The sequence below is a fragment of the Phalangium opilio genome, unplaced genomic scaffold (assembly GCF_054372755.1).
Source record: "Phalangium opilio isolate 3A_F unplaced genomic scaffold, DU_Popi_V2 ptg000362l_1, whole genome shotgun sequence".
Taxonomy (NCBI): domain Eukaryota; kingdom Metazoa; phylum Arthropoda; class Arachnida; order Opiliones; family Phalangiidae; genus Phalangium; species Phalangium opilio.
The window spans coordinates 1072016-1096979 of record NW_028324231.1 but is presented as its reverse complement, the minus strand read 5'-3'; the positions used below and the strand labels follow the sequence as shown (position 1 = coordinate 1096979).

Genomic DNA, 24964 nt, shown 5'->3' with positions numbered 1-24964 from the left:
AGGCCTATAACTCTGGTTCAACTCGAGATACCGGGATGTCCTTTGAGTATGTTATAGTCCTATTTGTCCCCCATCCAACCACACTAAAAACTTAGGGCCAGGACAAACAGGGGCCGAGATATTAAGCAAAATGTTCGTTCCCTCCACAGGATTTGCGTCACACCCAACTTTAGAGGCTCGTAACTCTGTTTCTACTAGAGATGGGGGGATGTCATTTGAGTATGTTATAGTCCAATTTGTCCCCCATCCAACGATACTTAAAACTTAAGGTTACACCAATCAGGGGCCGAGATATTAAGGAAAATGTGCGTCAATGTATGGTATCGTGTCACTTATCGTTATTATGTTACTTATGATTTTTGGCAATAAACTTTGGAGGCTCATAACTCTTGTCCTATTTGAGATACGGGGATCTCCTTTGGATATGTTATAGTACTCTTTGCTCCCCATACATGGATACTTTAAAATTGAGGCTACCTCAATATCTCCGTCAACTTATTTTTGGTCTGACTTATTCTTATAAGGCTACTTTTGATTTTTACTCTAATCTTTGGAGGCTCATAACTCTGGTTCTATTAGAGATAGGGGGATGTCCTTTGAGTATGTTGTAGTTCAATTTGTCCCCCATCCAACGATACTAAAAACTTAGGACCAGGACAAACAGGGGCCGAGTAATTAAGCAAAATGTTCGTCTCCTCCATAGGAAGAGCGTCACACCCAACTTTGGAGGCTCGTAACTCTGGTTCAACTGGAGATACGGGGATGTCCCTTGCGTATGTCATAGTCCTATTTGTCCCCCATCCAACCATACTAAAAGGTTAGGGCTGCGTCAAACAGGGGCCGAGATATTAAGAAAAACATAAACAAACACACCACCCTTCATATGTAACTTTTAAGAGGATACAGCGAGTGTCATCCTTCTTCTATTATTATGCCCTTCTGATAATTAAATTTTCTCATTATTTTCAGTTTGTGGACTCCACACTCGGAAGTTACGCGTTCATAAAAATATTCTTATTATTTTCATTATTTTTAATCTTTTTAATAAAATCTAATGTATCAATTTGAAAATAAAAATCAATATTTATGCCTGATCGAAATTTATTTGCACTCGTAAGCTAGCTCGAGCTGAGAGATCTCCAGGGTTAGGCTTAAACGAAGTTTGCTTTGGTTCTATAAGTTAGTGCAATTGAGAGCTTGTCACGAAGTGACGTAGCGCCAGAAACGTCATAGATTCGAGAGGTCAAAGGCTTAATACACGGACTAAACAGGAGAAGATGGACTGATAAAACGTCCGTGGAGTGTAGTCTGCTCGTGGTTCTGCTAGAAGTACCTCTCAGTAGTCTGTCTCTATGGTGAGGGGCTGTCAATTTTGTCAAAGGCTTAATACACGGACTAAACAGGAGAAGATGGACTGCAAAACCGTCCGTGGAGTGTAGTCTGCTCGTGGTTCTGCTAGAAGTACCTCTCAGTAGTCTGTCTCTATGGTGAGGGGCTGTCAAAGGCTTAATACACGGACTAAACAGGGGAAGATGGACTGATAAACCGTCCGTGGAGTGTAGTCTGCTCGTGGTTCTGCTAGAAGTACCTCTCAGTAACTGTCTCTATGGTGAGGGGCTGTCAATTTTGTCAAAGGCTTAATACACGGACTAAACAGGAGAAGATGGACTGATACCGTGGAGTGTAGTCTGCTCGTGGTTCTGCTAGAAGTACCTCTCAGTAACTCTCTCTATGGTGAGGGGCTGTCAAAGGCTTAATACACGGACTAAACAGGAGAAGATGGACTGCAAAACCGTCCGTGGAGTGTAGTCTGCTCGTGGTTCTGCTAGAAGTACCTCTCAGTAACTGTCTCTATGGTGAGGGGCTGTCAAAGGCTTAATACACGGACTAAACAGGGGAAGATGGACTGCAAAACCGTCCGTGGAGTGTAGTCTGCTCGTGGTTCTGCTAGAAGTACCTCTCAGTAACTCTCTCTATGGTGAGGGGCTGTCAAAGGCTTAATACACGGACTAAACAGGAGAAGATGGACTGCAAAACCGTCCGTGGAGTGTAGTCTGCTCGTGGTTCTGCTAGAAGTACCTCTCAGTAACTGTCTCTATGGTGAGGGGCTGTCAAAGGCTTAATACACGGACTAAACAGGGGAAGATGGACTGCAAAACCGTCCGTGGAGTGTAGTCTGCTCGTGGTTCTGCTAGAAGTACCTCTCAGTAACTCTCTCTATGGTGAGGGGCTGTCAAAGGCTTAATACACGGACTAAACAGGAGAAGATGGACTGCAAAACCGTCCGTGGAGTGTAGTCTGCTCGTGGTTTGGTTCTGCTAGAAGTACCTCTCAGTAACTGTCTCTATGGTGAGGGGCTGTCAAAGGCTTAATACACGGACTAAACAGGGGAAGATGGACTGCAAAACCGTCCGTGGAGTGTAGTCTGCTCGTGGTTCTGCTAGAAGTACCTCTCAGTAACTGTCTCTATGGTGAGGGGCTGTCAAAGGCTTAATACACGGACTAAACAGGGGAAGATGGACTGCAAAACCGTCCGTGGAGTGTAGTCTGCTCGTGGTTCTGCTAGAAGTACCTCTCAGTAACTCTCTCTATGGTGAGGGGCTGTCAAAGGCTTAATACACGGACTAAACAGGAGAAGATGGACTGATAAAACGTCCGTGGAGTGTAGTCTGCTCGTGGTTCTGCTAGAAGTACCTCTCAGTAGTCTGTCTCTATGGTGAGGGGCTGTCAATTTTGTCAAAGGCTTAATACACGGACTAAACAGGAGAAGATGGACTGCAAAACCGTCCGTGGAGTGTAGTCTGCTCGTGGTTCTGCTAGAAGTACCTCTCAGTAGTCTGTCTCTATGGTGAGGGGCTGTCAAAGGCTTAATACACGGACTAAACAGGGGAAGATGGACTGATAAACCGTCCGTGGAGTGTAGTCTGCTCGTGGTTCTGCTAGAAGTACCTCTCAGTAACTGTCTCTATGGTGAGGGGCTGTCAATTTTGTCAAAGGCTTAATACACGGACTAAACAGGAGAAGATGGACTGATACCGTGGAGTGTAGTCTGCTCGTGGTTCTGCTAGAAGTACCTCTCAGTAACTCTCTCTATGGTGAGGGGCTGTCAAAGGCTTAATACACGGACTAAACAGGAGAAGATGGACTGCAAAACCGTCCGTGGAGTGTAGTCTGCTCGTGGTTCTGCTAGAAGTACCTCTCAGTAACTGTCTCTATGGTGAGGGGCTGTCAAAGGCTTAATACACGGACTAAACAGGGGAAGATGGACTGCAAAACCGTCCGTGGAGTGTAGTCTGCTCGTGGTTCTGCTAGAAGTACCTCTCAGTAACTCTCTCTATGGTGAGGGGCTGTCAAAGGCTTAATACACGGACTAAACAGGAGAAGATGGACTGCAAAACCGTCCGTGGAGTGTAGTCTGCTCGTGGTTCTGCTAGAAGTACCTCTCAGTAACTGTCTCTATGGTGAGGGGCTGTCAAAGGCTTAATACACGGACTAAACAGGGGAAGATGGACTGCAAAACCGTCCGTGGAGTGTAGTCTGCTCGTGGTTCTGCTAGAAGTACCTCTCAGTAACTCTCTCTATGGTGAGGGGCTGTCAAAGGCTTAATACACGGACTAAACAGGAGAAGATGGACTGCAAAACCGTCCGTGGAGTGTAGTCTGCTCGTGGTTTGGTTCTGCTAGAAGTACCTCTCAGTAACTGTCTCTATGGTGAGGGGCTGTCAAAGGCTTAATACACGGACTAAACAGGGGAAGATGGACTGCAAAACCGTCCGTGGAGTGTAGTCTGCTCGTGGTTCTGCTAGAAGTACCTCTCAGTAACTGTCTCTATGGTGAGGGGCTGTCAAAGGCTTAATACACGGACTAAACAGGGGAAGATGGACTGCAAAACCGTCCGTGGAGTGTAGTCTGCTCGTGGTTCTGCTAGAAGTACCTCTCAGTAACTCTCTCTATGGTGAGGGGCTGTCAAAGGCTTAATACACGGACTAAACAGGAGAAGATGGACTGATAAAACGTCCGTGGAGTGTAGTCTGCTCGTGGTTCTGCTAGAAGTACCTCTCAGTAGTCTGTCTCTATGGTGAGGGGCTGTCAATTTTGTCAAAGGCTTAATACACGGACTAAACAGGAGAAGATGGACTGCAAAACCGTCCGTGGAGTGTAGTCTGCTCGTGGTTCTGCTAGAAGTACCTCTCAGTAGTCTGTCTCTATGGTGAGGGGCTGTCAAAGGCTTAATACACGGACTAAACAGGGGAAGATGGACTGATAAACCGTCCGTGGAGTGTAGTCTGCTCGTGGTTCTGCTAGAAGTACCTCTCAGTAACTGTCTCTATGGTGAGGGGCTGTCAATTTTGTCAAAGGCTTAATACACGGACTAAACAGGAGAAGATGGACTGATACCGTGGAGTGTAGTCTGCTCGTGGTTCTGCTAGAAGTACCTCTCAGTAACTCTCTCTATGGTGAGGGGCTGTCAAAGGCTTAATACACGGACTAAACAGGAGAAGATGGACTGCAAAACCGTCCGTGGAGTGTAGTCTGCTCGTGGTTCTGCTAGAAGTACCTCTCAGTAACTGTCTCTATGGTGAGGGGCTGTCAAAGGCTTAATACACGGACTAAACAGGGGAAGATGGACTGCAAAACCGTCCGTGGAGTGTAGTCTGCTCGTGGTTCTGCTAGAAGTACCTCTCAGTAACTCTCTCTATGGTGAGGGGCTGTCAAAGGCTTAATACACGGACTAAACAGGAGAAGATGGACTGCAAAACCGTCCGTGGAGTGTAGTCTGCTCGTGGTTCTGCTAGAAGTACCTCTCAGTAACTGTCTCTATGGTGAGGGGCTGTCAAAGGCTTAATACACGGACTAAACAGGGGAAGATGGACTGCAAAACCGTCCGTGGAGTGTAGTCTGCTCGTGGTTCTGCTAGAAGTACCTCTCAGTAACTCTCTCTATGGTGAGGGGCTGTCAAAGGCTTAATACACGGACTAAACAGGAGAAGATGGACTGCAAAACCGTCCGTGGAGTGTAGTCTGCTCGTGGTTCTGCTAGAAGTACCTCTCAGTAACTGTCTCTATGGTGAGGGGCTGTCAAAGGCTTAATACACGGACTAAACAGGGGAAGATGGACTGCAAAACCGTCCGTGGAGTGTAGTCTGCTCGTGGTTCTGCTAGAAGTACCTCTCAGTAGTCTGTCTCTATGGTGAGGGGCTGTCAAAGGCTTAATACACGGACTAAACAGGAGAAGATGGACTGATAAACCGTCCGTGGAGTGTAGTCTGCTCGTGGTTCTGCTAGAAGTACCTCTCAGTAGTCTGTCTCTATGGTGAGGGGCTGTCAAACAGGCTGGGAAATAGCACACTTCCTCTGGTCCAAAACCAGTTTATTAATTGCTTGGACTAGTTTTTTAATTCAAGAAGTGGGGGTTACTGGTCCTCGGGACCAGTTTATTAATTGCAAATCTATTGGAGAGCAAAGGCTGGGACCAGTCCGGAGACCAGTTAATTATTTCAGACACTAGAGGGTCACTGGTCCAAAGGACTAGTTTAAAAAATATCCTTATTTCCCAGCCTGCTGTCAAAGGCTTAATACACGGACTAAACAGGAGAAGATGGACTGATAAACCGTCCGTGGAGTGTAGTCTGCTCGTGGTTCTGCTAGAAGTACCTCTCAGTAACTGTCTCTATGGTGAGGGGCAGGGCCGGAAATAAGCACAGGACATTGGACATTGTCCAATAAAATTTTAAAATGTCCCATAATTTTTCTAAAAATTAAGGGGGTCGTTGGACAGTTTGACCAATAAATTTTCCCAAGTTTCGATAGCTTGACTATGGAGATGCGACACTATTTTTGCACACTCCAGTGGACAATGTCCTATAATTTTTCCAGTCAAAGGGGGCGTCACTGGACACTTGTCCTATAAGAAATTTCCCTTATTTCCGGCCCTGGTGAGGGGCTGTCTAACAGGGTGAGAAATAAGGCGGTGGCACTGGGCAAATGACCAGTTTAAAAATTGCTTTGACCAGTTTATTTATTAAATGCCTGGGGGTCCAGTGGTCACCGTGACCACTTTTTAAATTCCCCTTCTTTAGTAAAAAATAATTCCCAGAAGTGGGTTATAGAAATTAATGCTTATAAAACGAATAAACAGTATAATAAAACCATCCCTAGAGCCATTTCAGTGCAGCTCTGACAGTATATAGAAATATTAAGTGGTCATTGACCAGTTTTTTAATTAAAACCCTTGGGCTCTACTGGTCAAATGACCAGTTTAAAAATTTTCCTTATTTCTCACCCTGCTGTCTAAGGCTTAATACACGGACTAAACAGGAGAAGATGGACTGATAAACCGTCCGTGGAGTGTAGTCTGCTCGTAGTTCTGCTAGAAGTACCTCTCAGTAACGGGCAGGCTTAGAAATAAGGTTTATTTTTGAACTAGTCCTCCGGACCAGAGACCCCTGATGTCTTAAATATGAAACTGGTCCCGGGACCAGTGACCCTTCCCCTATTTATTTTTCTACTGGTCCCAGGACTTGTGGTCGTTCTCTCTTCTAAAAAAATCTCTCTCGGCTTAGGGTTGTACACACAGCTGGACTCCTGGAGTCGAAATTTATGTTAAAATGAAAATAATTAAAGAGGTCCCCCATATCAATTTTTAATAAAAGTAGGAATTAATAAACTAAACATTGGGACCAGTGACCCTCCCGTTTTGAATAAAAAAAGTGGTCCAAGCTATTAATAAACTGGTTTTTGACCTGTAAACCTGTCTTATTTCCTAGCCTGGTAACGGGTGGGGACCATTTCCCCGACTGTTCGTTTCCCCAACTAAAACTTGTCCGTTGCTCAGTCTGTCCGAATGCCCGGCTGTTCATATCTGCGACTTATGGTAGGAAACATAGTAGAAATAGTATAATTTTGGTATTTTTTGCTAGAAAAGTATCTTTTGCTAGAAAAGGTATCTTTTGCTAGAAAAGGTATCTTTTGATAGAAAAAGTATCTTTTGATAGAAAAGGTATCTTTTGCTAGAAAAGGTATCTTTTGATAGAAAAAGTATCTTTTGATAGAAAAGGTATCTTTTAGTTATCGCTTAGCTTAGATTCGCTTAGATTCGCTTAGCTTCGCTTAGCTTAGATTCGCTTAGATTCGCTTAGCTTCGCTTAGCTTCGTTTAACTTCGTTTAGCTTCGTTTAACTTCGTTTAGCTTCGTTTAGCTTCGTTTAGCTTCGTTTAGCTTCGTTTAGCTTCGTTTAACTTCGTTTAGCTTCGCTTAGCTTCGTTTAGCTTCGTTTAGCTTCGCTTAGCTTAGCTTCGCTTAGCTTCGTTTAGCTTCGTTTAGCTTCGTTTAGCTTAGCTTCGTTTAGCTTCGTTTAGCTTCGTTTAGCTTAGCTTAGTTTCGTTTAGCTTCGTTTAGCTTCGTTTAGCTTCGTTTAGCTTCGTTTAGCTTCGTTTAGCTTAGCTTAGCTTCGTTTAGCTTCGTTTAGCTTAGCTTCGTTTAGCTTCGTTTAGCTTCGTTTAGCTTAGCTTCGTTTAGCTTCGTTTAGCTTAGCTTCGTTTAGCTTCGTTTAGCTTCGTTTAGCTTCGTTTGACTTCGTTTAGCTTCGCTTAGCTTCGTTTAGCTTCGTTTAGCTTCGTTTAGCTTAGCTTCGCTTAGCTTCGTTTAGCTTAGCTTCGTTTAGCTTCGTTTAGCTTCGTTTAGCTTCGTTTAGCTTCGTTTAGCTTCGCTTAGCTTCGTTTAGCTTAGCTTAGCTTCGTTTAGCTTCGTTTAGCTTAGCTTCGTTTAGCTTCGTTTAGCTTAGCTTCGTTTAGCTTCGTTTAGCTTAGCTTCGTTTAGCTTCGCTTAGCTTCGTTTAGCTTCGTTTAACTTCGTTTAGCTTCGCTTAGCTTCGTTTAGCTTCGTTTAGCTTCGTTAAGCTTAGCTTCGCTTAGCTTCGTTTAGCTTAGCTTCGTTTAGCTTCGTTTTCGTTTAGCTTCGTTTAGCTTAGCTTAGCTTCGTTTAGCTTCGTTTAGCTTCGCTTAACTTCGTTTAGCTTCGCTTAGCTTCGTTTAGCTTCGTTTAGCTTCGTTTAGCTTCGTTTAACTTCGTTTAGCTTCGTTTAACTTCGTTTAGAGTCGTTTAGCTTCGTTTAGCTTCGTTTAGCTTCGTTTAGCTTCGTTTAACTTCGTTTAGCTTCGTTTAGCTTCGTTTAGAGTCGTTTAGCTTCGTTTAGCTTAGCTTCGTTTAGCTTCGTTTAGCTTCGTTTAACTTCGTTTAGCTTCGCTTAGCTTCGTTTAGCTTCGTTTAGCTTCGTTTAGCTTAGCTTCGCTTAGCTTCGTTTAGCTTAGCTTCGTTTAGCTTCGTTTTCGTTTAGCTTCGTTTAGCTTAGCTTAGCTTCGTTTAGCTTCGTTTAGCTTCGTTTAACTTCGTTTAGCTTCGCTTAGCTTCGTTTAGCTTCGTTTAGCTTCGTTTAACTTCGTTTAGCTTCGTTTAGCTTCGTTTAGAGTCGTTTAGCTTCGTTTAGCTTCGTTTAGCTTCGTTTAGCTTCGTTTAACTTCGTTTAGCTTCGTTTAGCTTCGTTTAGAGTCGTTTAGCTTCGTTTAGCTTCGTTTAGCTTCGTTTAGCTTAGCTTCGTTTAGCTTCGTTTAGCTTCGTTTAGCTTCGTTTAACTTCGTTTAGCTTCGCTTAGCTTCGTTTAGCTTCGTTTAGCTTCGCTTAGCTTAGCTTCGCTTAGCTTCGCTTAGCTTCGTTTAGCTTCGTTTAGCTTCGTTTAGCTTAGCTTCGTTTAGCTTCGTTTAGCTTCGTTTAGCTTAGCTTAGTTTCGTTTAGCTTCGTTTAGCTTCGTTTAGCTTCGCTTAGCTTCGTTTAGCTTAGCTTAGCTTCGTTTAGCTTCGTTTAGCTTAGCTTCGTTTAGCTTCGTTTAGCTTCGTTTAACTTCGTTTAGCTTCGCTTAGCTTCGCTTAGCTTCGTTTAGCTTCGTTTAGCTTCGTTTAGCTTCGTTTAGCTTCGTTTAACTTCGTTTAGCTTCGTTTAGCTTCGTTTAGCTTCGTTTAGAGTCGTTTAGAGTCGTTTGGCTTCGTTTAGCTTCGATTAGCTTCGTTTAACTTCCTTTAGCTTGGCTTAGCTTCGTTTAGCTTCGTTTAGCTTCGTTTAGCTTCGTTTAGCATCGTTTAGCTTCCTTTAGCTTCGTTTAGCTTCGTTTAGCTTCGTTTAGCTTCGTTTAGCTTCGTTTAACTTCGTTTAGCTTCGTTTAGCTTCGCTTAGCTTCGTTTAGCTTAGCTTCGTTTAGCTTCGTTTAGCTTCGTTTAGCTTCGTTTAACTTCGTTTAGCTTCGCTTAGCTTCGTTTAGCTTCGTTTAGCTTCGCTTAGCTTAGCTTCGTTTAGCTTCGTTTAGCTTCGCTTAGCTTAGCTTCGCTTAGCTTCGTTTAGCTTCGTTTAGCTTCGTTTAGCTTCGTTTAGCTTAGCTTCGTTTAGCTTCGTTTAGCTTCGTTTAGCTTAGCCTAGTTTCGTTTAGCTTCGTTTAGCTTCGTTTAGCTTCGCTTAGCTTCGTTTAGCTTAGCTTAGCTTCGTTTAGCTTCGTTTAGCTTAGCTTCGTTTAGCTTCGTTTAACTTCGTTTAGCTTCGCTTAGCTTCGTTTAGCTTCGTTTAGCTTCGTTTAGCTTTGTTTAGCTTCGTTTAGCTTCGTTTAACTTCGTTTAGCTTCGTTTAGCTTCGTTTAGCTTCGTTTAGAGTCGTCTAGAGTCGTTTAGCTTCGTTTAGCTTAGCTTCGTTTAGCTTCGTTTAACTTCCTTTAGCTTCGCTTAGCTTCGTTTAGCTTCGTTTAGCTTCGTTTAGCTTCGTTTAGCATCGTTTAGCTTCCTTTAGCTTCGTTTAGCTTCGTTTAGCTTCGTTTAGCTTCGTTTAACTTCGTTTAGCTTCGTTTAGCTTCGTTTAGCTTCGTTTAGCTTAGCTTCGTTTAGCTTCGTTTAGCTTCGTTTAGCTTAGCTTCGTTTAGCTTCGTTTAGCTTAGCTTCGTTTAGCTTCGTTTAGCTTCGTTTAACTTCGTTTAGCTTCGCTTAGCTTCGTTTAGCTTCGTTTAGCTTAGCTTCGCTTAGCTTCGTTTAGCTTAGCTTCGTTTAGCTTCGTTTTCGTTTAGCTTCGTTTAGCTTAGCTTAGCTTCGTTTAGCTTCGTTTAACTTCTTTTAGCTTCGCTTAGCTTCGTTTAGCTTCGTTTAGCTTCGTTTAGCTTCGTTTAACTTCGTTTAGCTTCGCTTAGCTTCGTTTAGCTTCGTTTAGCTTCGTTTAGCTTAGCTTCGCTTAGCTTCGTTTAGCTTAGCTTCGTTTAGCTTCGTTTAGCTTAGCTTCGTTTAGCTTCGTTTAGCTTCGTTTAACTTCGTTTAGCTTCGCTTAGCTTCGTTTAGCTTCGTTTAGCTTCGTTTAGCTTCGTTTAGCTTAGCTTCGCTTAGCTTCGTTTAGCTTAGCTTCGTTTAGCTTCGTTTTCGTTTAGCTTCGTTTAGCTTAGCTTAGCTTCGTTTAGCTTCGTTTAACTTCGTTTAGCTTCGCTTAGCTTCGTTTAGCTTCGTTTAGCTTCGTTTAACTTCGTTTAGCTTCGTTTAGCTTCGTTTAGAGTCGTTTAGCTTCGTTTAGCTTCGTTTAGCTTCGTTTAGCTTCGTTTAACTTCGTTTAGCTTCGTTTAGCTTCGTTTAGAGTCGTTTAGCTTCGTTTAGCTTCGTTTAGCTTCGTTTAGCTTAGCTTCGTTTAGCTTCGTTTAGCTTCGTTTAGCTTCGTTTAACTTCGTTTAGCTTCGCTTAGCTTCGTTTAGCTTCGTTTAGCTTCGCTTAGCTTAGCTTCGCTTAGCTTCGCTTAGCTTCGTTTAGCTTCGTTTAGCTTAGCTTCGTTTAGCTTCGTTTAGCTTCGTTTAGCTTAGCTTCGTTTAGCTTAGCTTAGTTTCGTTTAGCTTCGTTTAGCTTCGTTTAGCTTCGCTTAGCTTCGTTTAGCTTAGCTTCGTTTAGCTTCGTTTAGCTTCGTTTAACTTCGTTTAGCTTCGCTTAGCTTCGTTTAGCTTCGTTTAGCTTCGTTTAGCTTCGTTTAGCTTCGTTTAACTTCGTTTAGCTTCGTTTAGCTTCGTTTAGAGTCGTTTAGAGTCGTTTAGCTTCGTTTAGCTTCGTTTAGCTTCGTTTAACTTCCTTTAGCTTGGCTTAGCTTCGTTTAGCATCGTTTAGCTTCCTTTAGCTTCGTTTAGCTTCGTTTAGCTTCGTTTAGCTTCGTTTAGCTTCGTTTAACTTCGTTTAGCTTCGTTTAGCTTCGCTTAGCTTCGTTTAGCTTCGTTTAGCTTAGCTTCGTTTAGCTTCGTTTAGCTTCGTTTAGCTTCGTTTAACTTCGTTTAGCTTCGCTTAGCTTCGCTTAGCTTCGTTTAGCTTCGTTTAGCTTCGCTTAGCTTAGCTTCGCTTAGCTTCGTTTAGCTTCGTTTAGCTTCGTTTAGCTTCGTTTAGCTTAGCTTCGTTTAGCTTCGTTTAGCTTCGTTTAGCTTAGCTTAGTTTCGTTTAGCTTCGTTTAGCTTCGTTTAGCTTCGCTTAGCTTCGTTTAGCTTAGCTTAGCTTCGTTTAGCTTCGTTTAGCTTAGCTTCGTTTAGCTTCGTTTAACTTCGTTTAGCTTCGCTTAGCTTCGTTTAGCTTCGTTTAGCTTCGTTTAGCTTCGTTTAACTTCGTTTAGCTTCGTTTAGCTTCGTTTAGCTTCGTTTAGAGTCGTTTAGAGTCGTTTAGCTTCGTTTAGCTTAGCTTCGTTTAGCTTCGTTTAACTTCCTTTAGCTTCGCTTAGCTTCGTTTAGCTTCGTTTAGCTTCGTTTAGCTTCGTTTAGCATCGTTTAGCTTCCTTTAGCTTCGTTTAGCTTCGTTTAGCTTCGTTTAGCTTCGTTTAACTTCGTTTAGCTTCGTTTAGCTTCGTTTAGCTTCGTTTAGCTTCGTTTAGCTTCGTTTAGCTTAGCTTCGTTTAGCTTCGTTTAGCTTCGTTTAGCTTCGTTTAGCTTAGCTTCGTTTAGCTTCGTTTAGCTTCGTTTAACTTCGTTTAGCTTCGCTTAGCTTCGTTTAGCTTCGTTTAGCTTCGTTTAGCTTAGCTTCGCTTAGCTTCGCTTAGCTTCGTTTAGCTTAGCTTCGTTTAGCTTAGCTTCGTTTAGCTTCGTTTTCGTTTAGCTTCGTTTAGCTTAGCTTAGCTTCGATTAACTTCGTTTAGCTTCGTTTAGCTTCGTTTAGAGTCGTTTAGCTTCGTTTAGCTTCGTTTAGCTTCGTTTAGCTTAGCTTCGTTTAGCTTCGTTTAGCTTCGTTTAGCTTCGTTTAACTTCGTTTAGCTTCGCTTAGCTTCGTTTAGCTTCGTTTAGCTTCGCTTAGCTTAGCTTCGCTTAGCTTCGCTTAGCTTCGTTTAGCTTCGTTTAGCTTCGTTTAGCTTCGTTTAGCTTAGCTTCGTTTAGCTTCGTTTAGCTTCGTTTAGCTTAGCTTAGTTTCGTTTAGCTTCGTTTAGCTTAGCTTAGTTTCGTTTAGCTTCGTTTAGCTTCGTTTAGCTTCGCTTAGCTTCGTTTAGCTTAGCTTAGCTTCGTTTAGCTTCGTTTAGCTTAGCTTCGTTTAGCTTCGTTTAGCTTCGCTTAGCTTCGTTTAGCTTCGTTTAGCTTCGTTTAGCTTCGTTTAGCTTCGTTTAACTTCGTTTAGCTTCGTTTAGCTTCGTTTAGCTTCGTTTAGAGTCGTTTAGCTTCGTTTAGCTTCGTTTAGCTTCGTTTAACTTCCTTTAGCTTGGCTTAGCTTCGTTTAGCTTCGTTTAGCTTCGTTTAGCATCGTTTAGCTTCCTTTAGCTTCGTTTAGCTTCGTTTAGCTTCGTTTAGCTTCGTTTAGCTTCGTTTAACTTCGTTTAGCTTCGTTTAGCTTCGCTTAGCTTCGTTTAGCTTCGTTTAGCTTCGTTTAGCTTCGTTTAGCTTCGTTTAACTTCGTTTAGCTTCGCTTAGCTTCGCTTAGCTTCGTTTAGCTTCGTTTAGCTTCGCTTAGCTTCGTTTAGCTTCGTTTAGCTTCGTTTAGCTTCGTTTAGCTTAGCTTCGTTTAGCTTCGTTTAGCTTCGTTTAGCTTAGCTTAGTTTCGTTTAGCTTCGTTTAGCTTCGTTTAGCTTCGCTTAGCTTCGTTTAGCTTAGCTTAGCTTCGTTTAGCTTCGTTTAGCTTAGCTTCGTTTAGCTTCGTTTAACTTCGTTTAGCTTCGCTTAGCTTCGTTTAGCTTCGTTTAGCTTCGTTTAGCTTCGTTTAGCTTCGTTTAACTTCGTTTAGCTTCGTTTAGCTTCGTTTAGAGTCGTTTAGAGTCGTTTAGCTTCGTTTAGCTTAGCTTCGTTTAGCTTCGTTTAACTTCCTTTAGCTTCGCTTAGCTTCGTTTAGCTTCGTTTAGCTTCGTTTAGCTTCGTTTAGCATCGTTTAGCTTCCTTTAGCTTCGTTTAGCTTCGTTTAGCTTCGTTTAACTTCGTTTAGCTTCGCTTAGCTTCGTTTAGCTTCGTTTAGCTTCGTTTAGCTTCGTTTAACTTCGTTTAGCTTCGTTTAGCTTCGTTTAGCTTCGTTTAGCTTCGTTTAGCTTCGTTTAGCTTCGTTTAACTTCGTTTAGCTTCGCTTAGCTTCGTTTAGCTTCGTTTAGCTTCGTTTAGCTTCGTTTAACTTCGTTTAGCTTCGTTTAGCTTCGTTTAGCTTCGTTTAGAGTCGTTTAGAGTCGTTTAGCTTCGTTTAGCTTAGCTTCGTTTAGCTTCGTTTAACTTCCTTTAGCTTCGCTTAGCTTCGTTTAGCTTCGTTTAGCTTCGTTTAGCTTCGTTTAGCATCGTTTAGCTTCCTTTAGCTTCGTTTAGCTTCGTTTAGCTTCGTTTAGCTTCGTTTAACTTCGTTTAGCTTCGTTTAGCTTCGTTTAGCTTCGTTTAGCTTCGTTTAGCTTCGTTTAGCTTAGCTTCGTTTAGCTTCGTTTAGCTTCGTTTAGCTTCGTTTAGCTTAGCTTCGTTTAGCTTCGTTTAGCTTCGTTTAACTTCGTTTAGCTTCGCTTAGCTTCGTTTAGCTTCGTTTAGCTTCGTTTAGCTTAGCTTCGCTTAGCTTCGCTTAGCTTCGTTTAGCTTAGCTTCGTTTAGCTTAGCTTCGTTTAGCTTCGTTTTCGTTTAGCTTCGTTTAGCTTAGCTTAGCTTCGATTAACTTCGTTTAGCTTCGTTTAGCTTCGTTTAGAGTCGTTTAGCTTCGTTTAGCTTCGTTTAGCTTCGTTTAGCTTAGCTTCGTTTAGCTTCGTTTAGCTTCGTTTAGCTTCGTTTAACTTCGTTTAGCTTCGCTTAGCTTCGTTTAGCTTCGTTTAGCTTCGCTTAGCTTAGCTTCGCTTAGCTTCGCTTAGCTTCGTTTAGCTTCGTTTAGCTTCGTTTAGCTTCGTTTAGCTTAGCTTCGTTTAGCTTCGTTTAGCTTCGTTTAGCTTAGCTTAGTTTCGTTTAGCTTCGTTTAGCTTAGCTTAGTTTCGTTTAGCTTCGTTTAGCTTCGTTTAGCTTCGCTTAGCTTCGTTTAGCTTAGCTTAGCTTCGTTTAGCTTCGTTTAGCTTAGCTTCGTTTAGCTTCGTTTAGCTTCGCTTAGCTTCGTTTAGCTTCGTTTAGCTTCGTTTAGCTTCGTTTAGCTTCGTTTAACTTCGTTTAGCTTCGTTTAGCTTCGTTTAGCTTCGTTTAGAGTCGTTTAGCTTCGTTTAGCTTCGTTTAGCTTCGTTTAACTTCCTTTAGCTTGGCTTAGCTTCGTTTAGCTTCGTTTAGCTTCGTTTAGCATCGTTTAGCTTCCTTTAGCTTCGTTTAGCTTCGTTTAGCTTCGTTTAGCTTCGTTTAGCTTCGTTTAACTTCGTTTAGCTTCGTTTAGCTTCGCTTAGCTTCGTTTAGCTTCGTTTAGCTTCGTTTAGCTTCGTTTAGCTTCGTTTAACTTCGTTTAGCTTCGCTTAGCTTCGCTTAGCTTCGTTTAGCTTCGTTTAGCTTCGCTTAGCTTCGTTTAGCTTCGTTTAGCTTCGTTTAGCTTCGTTTAGCTTAGCTTCGTTTAGCTTCGTTTAGCTTCGTTTAGCTTAGCTTAGTTTCGTTTAGCTTCGTTTAGCTTCGTTTAGCTTCGCTTAGCTTCGTTTAGCTTAGCTTAGCTTCGTTTAGCTTCGTTTAGCTTAGCTTCGTTTAGCTTCGTTTAACTTCGTTTAGCTTCGCTTAGCTTCGTTTAGCTTCGTTTAGCTTCGTTTAGCTTCGTTTAGCTTCGTTTAACTTCGTTTAGCTTCGTTTAGCTTCGTTTAGAGTCGTTTAGAGTCGTTTAGCTTCGTTTAGCTTAGCTTCGTTTAGCTTCGTTTAACTTCCTTTAGCTTCGCTTAGCTTCGTTTAGCTTCGTTTAGCTTCGTTTAGCTTCGTTTAGCATCGTTTAGCTTCCTTTAGCTTCGTTTAGCTTCGTTTAGCTTCGTTTAGCTTCGTTTAACTTCGTTTAGCTTCGTTTAGCTTCGTTTAGCTTCGTTTAGCTTCGTTTAGCTTAGCTTCGTTTAGCTTCGTTTAGCTTCGTTTAGCTTAGCTTCGTTTAGCTTCGTTTAGCTTAGCTTCGTTTAGCTTCGTTTAGCTTCGTTTAACTTCGTTTAGCTTCGCTTAGCTTCGATTAGCTTCGTTTAGCTTCGTTTAGCTTAGCTTCGCTTAGCTTCGTTTAGCTTAGCTTCGTTTAGCTTCGTTTTCGTTTAGCTTCGTTTAGCTTAGCTTAGCTTCGTTTAGCTTCGTTTAGCTTCGTTTAACTTCTTTTAGCTTCGCTTAGCTTCGTTTAGCTTCGTTTAGCTTCGTTTAACTTCGTTTAGCTTCGTTTAGCTTCGTTTAGAGTCGTTTAGCTTCGTTTAGCTTCGTTTAGCTTCGTTTAGCTTCGTTTAACTTCGTTTAGCTTCGTTTAGCTTCGTTTAGAGTCGTTTAGCTTCGTTTAGCTTCGTTTAGCTTCGTTTAGCTTAGCTTCGTTTAGCTTCGTTTAACTTCGTTTAGCTTCGTTTAACTTCGTTTAGCTTCGCTTAGCTTCGTTTAGCTTCGTTTAGCTTCGTTTAGCTTCGTTTAGCTTCGTTTAACTTCGTTTAGCTTCGTTTAGCTTCGTTTAGAGTCGTTTAGCTTCGTTTAGCTTCGTTTAGCTTCGTTTAGCTTAGCTTCGTTTAGCTTCGTTTAACTTCGTTTAGCTTCGTTTAACTTCGTTTAGCTTCGCTTAGCTTCGTTTAGCTTCGTTTAGCTTCGCTTAGCTTAGCTTCGCTTAGCTTCGCTTAGCTTCGTTTAGCTTCGTTTAGCTTCGTTTAGCTTCGTTTAGCTTCGTTTAGCTTAGCTTAGTTTCGTTTAGCTTCGTTTAGCTTCGTTTAGCTTCGCTTAGCTTCGTTTAGCTTAGCTTAGCTTCGTTTAGCTTCGTTTAGCTTAGCTTCGTTTAGCTTCGTTTAGCTTCGTTTAACTTCGTTTAGCTTCGCTTAGCTTCGTTTAGCTTCGTTTAGCTTCGTTTAGCTTCGTTTAGCTTCGTTTAACTTCGTTTAGCTTCGTTTAGCTTCGTTTAGAGTCGTTTAGCTTCGTTTAGCTTCGTTTAGCTTCGTTTAGCTTAGCTTCGTTTAGCTTCGTTTAGCCTCGTTTAGCTTCGTTTAACTTCGTTTAGCTTCTATTAGCTTCGTTTAGCTTCGTTTAGCTTCGCTTAGCTTAGCTTCGCTTAGCTTCGCTTAGCTTCGTTTAGCTTCGTTTAGCTTCGTTTAGCTTCGTTTAGCTTAGCTTCGTTTAGCTTCGTTTAGCTTAGCTTAGTTTCGTTTAGCTTCGTTTAGCTTCGTTTAGCTTCGCTTAGCTTCGTTTAGCTTAGCTTAGCTTCGTTTAGCTTCGTTTAGCTTAGCTTCGTTTAGCTTCGTTTAGCTTCGTTTAACTTCGTTTAGCTTCGCTTAGCTTCGTTTAGCTTCGTTTAGCTTCGTTTAGCTTCGTTTAGCTTCGTTTAACTTCGTTTAGCTTCGTTTAGCTTCGTTTAGAGTCGTTTAGCTTCGTTTAGCTTCGTTTAGCTTCGTTTAGCTTCGTTTAGCTTCGTTTAGCTTCGTTTAACTTCGTTTAGCTTCGCTTAGCTTCGTTTAGCTTCGTTTAGCTTCGCTTAGCTTAGCTTCGCTTAGCTTCGCTTAGCTTCGCTTAGCTTCGTTTAGCTTCGTTTAGCTTCGTTTAGCTTCGTTTAGCTTCGTTTAGCTTAGCTTCGTTTAGCTTCGTTTAGCTTAGCTTAGTTTCGTTTAGCTTCGTTTAGCTTCGTTTAGCTTCGCTTAGCTTCGTTTAGCTTAGCTTAGCTTCGTTTAGCTTCGTTTAGCTTAGCTTCGTTTAGCTTCGTTTAGCTTCGTTTAACTTCGTTTAGCTTCGCTTAGCTTCGTTTAGCTTCGTTTAGCTTCGTTTAGCTTCGTTTAGCTTCGTTTAACTTCGTTTAGCTTCGTTTAGCTTCGTTTAGCTTCGTTTAGAGTCGTTTAGAGTCGTTTAGCTTCGTTTAGCTTCGTTTAACTTCCTTTAGCTTGGCTTAGCTTCGTTTAGCTTCGTTTAGCTTCGTTTAGCTTCGTTTAGCATCGTTTAGCTTCCTTTAGCTTCGTTTAGCTTCGTTTAGCTTCGTTTAGCTTCGTTTAACTTCGTTTAGCTTCGTTTAGCTTCGCTTAGCTTCGTTTAGCTTCGTTTAGCTTAGCTTCGTTTAGCTTCGTTTAGCTTCGTTTAGCTTCGTTTAACTTCGTTTAACTTCGTTTAGCTTCGCTTAGCTTCGTTTAGCTTCGTTTAGCTTCGCTTAGCTTAGCTTCGCTTAGCTTCGCTTAGCTTCGTTTAGCTTCGTTTAGCTTCGTTTAGCTTCGTTTAGCTTAGCTTCGTTTAGCTTCGTTTAGCTTCGTTTAGCTTAGCTTAGTTTCGTTTAGCTTCGTTTAGCTTCGTTTAGCTTCGCTTAGCTTCGTTTAGCTTAGCTTAGCTTCGTTTAGCTTCGTTTAGCTTAGCTTCGTTTAGCTTCGTTTAACTTCGTTTAGCTTCGCTTAGCTTCGTTTAGCTTCGTTTAGCTTCGTTTAGCTTCGTTTAGCTTCGTTTAGCTTCGTTTAGCTTCGTTTAACTTCGTTTAGCTTCGTTTAGCTTCGTTTAGCTTCGTTTAGAGTCGTTTAGAGTCGTTTAGCTTCGTTTAGCTTAGCTTCGTTTAGCTTCGTTTAACTTCCTTTAGCTTCGCTTAGCTTCGTTTAGCTTCGTTTAGCTTCGTTTAGCTTCGTTTAGCTTCGTTTAGCATCGTTTAGCTTCCTTTAGCTTCGTTTAGCTTCGTTTAGCTTCGTTTAACTTCGTTTAGCTTCGTTTAGCTTCGTTTAGCTTCGTTTAGCTTAGCTTCGTTTAGCTTCGTTTAGCTTCGTTTAGCTTAGCTTCGTTTAGCTTCGTTTAGCTTAGCTTCGTTTAGCTTCGTTTAGCTTCGTTTAACTTCGTTTAGCTTCGCTTAGCTTCGTTTTGCTTCGTTTAGCTTAGCTTCGCTTAAATAACGCCTGCATTATTTTACTGGTTAATTGGGAGAGCTAGATGTTATTCGTAATAAGACCAGGTTAGTACGACATTTGAACAAAACGAAAATTTTAGAAACTTTATTTGCGGTTAGGAAGGTCCTTCTCGCTACAAAACTTTTCTCGAACTGGTTATATTTTACAGAATTTCAGAAACCTTTTGAACATAAAAGAAAAAAGGGGTTGAACCAACCCCCACGACTCGAGCATTTCACCGCACCTTCTGGGGGGTTTTCTCCGGGTTATCACAGAGCTCTTATCAATGAAAATGCTCGCGTCGAGAAGGGATTATTTTGGGTGGCCAAAAAAGAAGTAAATTATCCAAGTAACAAAATAAAGTAAATTAATTCTAAATTTGATATCAAGTTCCAACATCCTCCCCACCATGTACAATATAATGTTATTGTGCATCAACACTATCGGGGCATCTATATCAAATTTAGAAATTAAGCAAACAAAACCAAAAAAAAATTATTTCAATTCCAAAGGGGCCAAAAGGTTGACGGGTCTCTTTACAATGTTTCCATTTGTAAGTTTAATGTCACAAGATCTAATTTGTCCGTCTCTACCCTTGTAAAGTTCTTGCACTCGCGCTAATTTCCACTTATGTCGAGGGGTGTCCGCGTCATTCAGAAGAACTACGTCGTCCTTCATGATTGGGTTGACAGATTCGCGGCTAGCTAATTTATGGGCGGATTGTAGCTCTAGGATGTACTCCTTTTTCCATCTATTCCAATATCTGGTCAAAACATTTTGTTGGTACGTTAGCCGTTGTCCAGCGCTCGCTCGATTTAATTGAGGTAGTTCCTCTGATTTCCTCCCCGTAGGAAGCGCAGTAAATTTTTCTCCGATTAGGAAATGAGCGGGAGTCAATGGTGAAGGGTCATTTGGAGCAGAATAGGTATAGGTCAGAGGGCGCGAGTTGATGACTGCTTCGGCTTGAGCTATGACAGAATATAGCTCCTCATAAGAAAGAAATGCTTTTCCCATGATTTTTCTCATCGATACCTTGACGGATCTCACGAGGCGCTCCCAAAATCCTCCCCACCATGGGCCGCGCTCCACAATGTATTTCCATTCAATTCTCATTTTCCCGAAATACTCTTTTGCTTCGTCCGATCGGGTGCTTCTCCACAACGCGTTTAGCTCTTTTTCGGCACGTTTGAATGTCTTCGCGTTATCCGAATAAATTTTACGGGGAATTCCACGACGCGAAATAAAATTGGAGAAAGCCATAAGAAAGTAACGCGTTGTTAAAGTTGTAATCAATTCGAGATGGATCGCCCGCGTGGTGGCGCACGTAATTAAAGTTACGTAACATTTCTTTTTTCCCGATCCATCTTTTAAGAAGAGAGGTCCTGCAAAGTCTATACCGACTATTTCAAATGGTCTAGACGCTGTGATTCTATCCGTGGGAAGTGGCGCTGTTTTGGGAATGCTTGGTTTTGCGTTCCATTTCCGACAAAAGATACACCTGCTAACGCAATTCTTCGCTAATTGGCGACCTTTAAGAATCCAATAAGTGTCCCTAACTTGTACCAAGGTTGCGGGAGCTCCGCTGTGTTTAACTTGCTCATGCGCTCTTTGCATTTGCAGTTCCGAATATCGATGTTTATAAGGGAGTATTATTGGGTGCTTGGTTGCGTAACTAAATGATGACCTCTGTAATCGGCCTCCTAATCTCATTAGTCCGTTTTTGTCAAGTACAGGATCAACCTCGGCGATTTTGGAATTTCTTGAACGACCTGTCTTGGCTATTTCCTTCAATTCGCTGGAAAAGGACCCCCATTGTACCGTTTGATTCCAGTACAATTCTGCTTCTTCTAGTTCTCTAGCTGATAATGGTCCTGTTGCTTTGTCTTGCGGATTTCTTTTGTTGTTAAAGATTCTCTTTATCCACGCTGTGATTCGAATTACCTTCTCAAGGCTGCTATACTTGTTTAAAGCGAGGATGGCCTCTGGCTTCATATCTATTAGAGCGCTACGTAAACAGTTATTTGGGGTGTCCTCAGGTTCTATTGGTTCGTCAGCTATGACGTTTGCGACGAGATTGGGTTCGAGTTTCGGGAATTTGTCCTCTGTCAGTCGAAGCCATGGTGGTCCCTTCCACCATATATCCTTTGTCTTCAGTTCTTCTGAGGATAATCCTCGCGAAAGGTGGTCAGCTGGGTTGCTAGACCCCGGACAGTAATTCCAAGTATGAGGTTCAGTTTTCTCTTGAATCTCGCTTACTCTGTTTGCAACGAATTCTCTTTTATCGCGAGCGCTCCTCTTTATCCAGTGGTATGCCGTAGATGAATCAGTCCAAAATACCATCTTGTTTGTCGAACTTTTGAAAATGTTGGCTAATCTTGTCCCTAGTCTCGCTCCAATAAGACACGCCAGTAGTTCCAACTTAGGGATAGTTATTTTCTTTATGGGAGCAACCCTTGCTCTAGCTGTTATGAATGATGTTTGTACTTCTCCGACATTGGTATGGAATCTGTGGTACGCTACTGCTCCGTAGGCGGCTTTACTTGAATCACAAAATATGTGTATTACACCCTGTCGCTTGTCATTTTCTGTCGATCCAAAGTAGTCTCTTTCTATGCGGATATCCGCTAAGGTTGGAATTTGGGAAATCCATTCTGTCCAGCTTTTCTCTAATTCTTCGGGTAATGCATCATCCCAATCTTTTCCACTTAGCCATAAGCTTTGGAGGAGAATTTTTACTGTTATAGTAAACGGTGTGAGAAATCCCAGTGGATCGAATATCCGTGCTGCCATCTTAAGAACGCTTCTTTTCGTCATGGGTAGGGAATTCGCTACCTGTTCTAGATCTTCTGTTTTAAACGAAAACTGGTCACTTTCAGGATTCCAAGCCAAGCCCAAAACCTTGTTAACAGGTGACGGAAATACCGTTTCTTGGGAGGATTCTCCAATTTCTTGTAATTGTTTTCTTACAAAAGGTGAGCTTGATTGGAACTTGCGAAGCGTCATGTTCGCTTCCGCCATCACTTCTTTAGCTTGATTGACCAGTTTCATGGCGGAAAATTCGTCTTCGGCTCCCGACGTCAGGTCGTCGACAAACATATCTCCGATTAATTTTTGACAAGTCTCGGGATAAATGTCCATGTACTTCTTAACATGGTATCTTATCGTCGCAGCCAAAAGATAGGGGCTACTTGTCACCCCAAACAATACTCGGGTAAATCTCCATTCTTCTATCTCGATCGGTTTTACTGAGATAGGCTGCTTAATCCAAAGAAATCTGACGAAATCTCTTTCGTCAGGATTGATTGCAATTTGAAGAAACGCTTGCTGGATGTCAGCGGTGACGGCTATTTTATGCTTCCGGAAGTTGATTAAAACGTCGTAAAGGTCGGGGTTGATGTTCGGCCCCGCCTCTAGGCAGTCGTTTAAAGACGACCCGTTTTTGGTTTTCGCAGAACCATCGAAAACTATTCTGACTTTCGTTGTTGTCTTATCTTCCCGGATAACCGGGTGATGGGGCAAATAAAAGGCTTCATTAACTTCCCGCTCTTGCGTCACCTTTTCTATTATGCCCTTCTGAGCGTAGTCTCTGATGATGTCATCATATTCCTTGAATAGTTTCTCGTCCGATTCTAACCGTCGAAGTAATGAAGATAGTCTTCTAACCGACATGGAGTAATTGTTAGGTAAATTCTCTCTGTTCTCCTTCCAAGGGAGAGCTACTTCGTAGCGACCATCGACGGTGGCTATCCGTTCTTCAAAGGTTTTCTCAACTTCCGTCTTTCTAGTTTCTTCAAGTTGGCTTTCTTTGACCTCATTAATACCTATTGACTCTAGGTCCCAAAACTTCCTTAAATCGTCTCCAATGGTCTCAATTTCTTGGGTTGTCACCTTGTTTACCGTTATGGCGGCGCATTGTACTGCGAGGTGTGAACCTGGCTGGGACGAGGGCCCTTGAATTAGCCACCCAAAAATACTTTTTTGGGCTACTAAAGCTCCTTCTAGGCGGATAGTATCTGTCAGACTAACGGCGTTCCAATAGTAGTCCGCGCCCAGTAGAACTCCAAGTTCCAACTTGGTATTCGGCTCGTCCGTTGAGGGGCTGTCTCCCAAAACTAGTCCTAATTGCTCAATGTGTCTTCTAATTTCGTCATTAGGAGATTCTAATTGGATGCCGTTAATCTCTGGTATTTCCAAGGCCTTAACCGTTAAACTCTGATTATCGTGAACGCTTCGCAGTGTCACTTTAACTCTCTTGCAAGATATAATTGTGGGATTCTCTTGCATAAATGCGTGGACTAATATGTTTTCTTCGCCGTCCATTTCAAGGCCTAATTGTTGGGAAAGATCCCTTCTGATAAATGTTCTTTGACTTCCGTTGTCAAGTAAACATCGCAATGTCATGCTACCTTCAGTCCCTTTAATTTGAACGCGAGTTGTTTGTATATAAACCGTATTGGAGGGAGTAGTTGGGGCTAGGTTTATGGAAACTCCATTTTTTTCTTGGGTGTGGGGCACTCCCTCGTTGTTCTCGGTCTTTTCTTCACCCCCTTCCTTTCTTTCCCCCTTCCAACATAGTACGGTCAAGTGACGCTTTTCGCAAATTTCGCATACGGGCTTGGCTCTACAATCCCTCGCGTAGTGGGATGATTTTAGGCAGATATAACAGAGTCCCTTGGTTTGAATGATTTCCCTCTTTTTGGTTGCCCCCACGCAATAACAGCTCTCAGCCTTGTGGTTCGATCTTCTACAGAAAATACACCTTTGTTGTGCATTTGTAAATCTCTCGGTTGCAACGTTGAAATTCGCGGCTGACGACTGCGGGGGTCCCTTCCCCCTCGCATTGTATTGTGAAAAGCGGAATTTTCCGTGCGATGTTTGCTCGCTCTTCGCGGTATCGCTGCCTTCGCCCTTGCCTTCGCTAGCGCTTCTCGAGTATACGCTCGCTCTTTCTCTTGTTAAGACTTCCGTTCCCACAAAGGTTAAAAGCTCCTCAACATTCCAACTTCTGTCATCTTCCCTTTTTCTACTAAATTCCAAGGATATCTCCATTGGAAGTTTTTTCAGTATGACCGGGCAAAGGATCGTTCCATAGGAGTTAAAATCCTCACCCAAAGATTTAAGAGCTCCTACTTCAACTTCGCAAGAGTCGTAAAATTTCCTTAATCCAACGATGTCGTTGGCCTTTGTTACAGGACTTAGTTCGAAAATATTAGCCATGTGAATGCTAACAATGTTGTCATCCCTTCCAAAACGATTCTTTAATAGAGTCTTTGCTTTTTCGTAATTGGCATCGAGTAAGGGTAAATTTTTGATGGAGCTTAAGGCTGTGCCTTTAACGTATTGTTTCAAATATACTAATTTCTCTGCTGGTCGCATTTGTGGGGCGTCGTCAATACAAATTTTAAATCTTGACCAAAAGTCGGTCCATTCGGAAGTTTCTCCGGAAAAAGTCATAGGCTCCAGTTGGGGTACCCTTATAGATAACTGCTGGGGTGGCGCCATTGGTACTGTGGCTGTCGCCGCGTTCAGTGCAACAGTGGGGGCCGTCCCTACATTTGTTGCTGATCCTTGGTTTAGTCCATTTATGGCTCTTTCTACTCTTCTTTTAGCCTTTAATATCTTCACGCGATATTCGTCGTACTTTATCATATCAGCATCTAGCTGAGCTGGGGTAGCTCCCACTTGCGCGAATTCCATATTTAATCTTTCTAAAACATTTTGCTTACTGTCCAAGTCCACCACGAAATCTTCCAAATCCTCGATATCAAACTGAGTTTGGTTTACGAGGTAGTCCTCTATTTGATTAGTTAGCATCGTAGTTAAACGTCTCATAGTTGTTTTCTGCTGATTCAAGGCATCAGCAGCCGCGTTCGGCTGTCCGGTTACCGCCGAGTCTGGCATTGTTTTTCGTAATCGTACCTTTAGGGTAGGTCCCGAATGTTCTTACACTTAACGTCCTTTAGGGTAAGTCCCGTATGTTTTACACTTAACGTCCTTTAGGGTAAGTCCCGAACGTACTTTATCGAGTGAATTGTTCCGACTTCGTAAACTTTAGGGAAGGTCCCGACTCTTCTATAACTGTCGCGTTAGGAAAGTTCCTGGCGTCTTTTAGGGTAAGTCCCGACTAATTTTGTTCAATTTGCGCGCACTAATTGGTCCCGGGTTTCGGCACCACTAAAATAACGCCTGCATTATTTTACTGGTTAATTGGGAGAGCTAGATGTTGTTCGTAATAAGACCAGGTTAGTACGACATTTTGAACAAAACGAAAATTTTTAGAAACTTTATTTGCGGTTAGGCAGGTCCTTCTCGCTACAAAACTTTTCTCGAACTGGTTATATTTTACAGAATTTCAGAAACCTTTTGAACATAAAAGAAAAAAGGGGTTGAACCAACCCCCACGACTCGAGCATTTCACCGCACCTTCTGGGGGGTTTTCTCCGGGTTATCACAGAGCTCTTATCAATGAAAATGCTCGCGTCGAGAAGGGATTATTTTGGGTGGCCAAAAAAAAGAAGTAAATTATCCAAGTAACAAAATAA

At 42.3% G+C, this 24964-nt stretch overlaps 1 protein-coding gene across 1 annotated transcript; it reads right to left on the bottom strand.

The window, feature by feature from the left end:
* Positions 1-18917: 18917 nt before the first annotated feature.
* LOC149597360 (uncharacterized) lies at positions 18918-24323 on the bottom strand. Its single transcript, XM_089861015.1, has one exon. The coding sequence runs from the start codon at positions 24321-24323 to the stop codon at positions 18918-18920; it is 5406 nt and encodes a 1801-aa protein (XP_089717141.1).
* Positions 24324-24964: the final 641 nt, after the last annotated feature.

What these genes read in the sequence shown, in the direction of transcription:
- LOC149597360 (XM_089861015.1), bottom strand. Translation starts at nt 24,323, where the DNA reads ATGCCAGACTCGGCGGTAACCGGACAGCCGAACGCGGCTGCTGATGCC.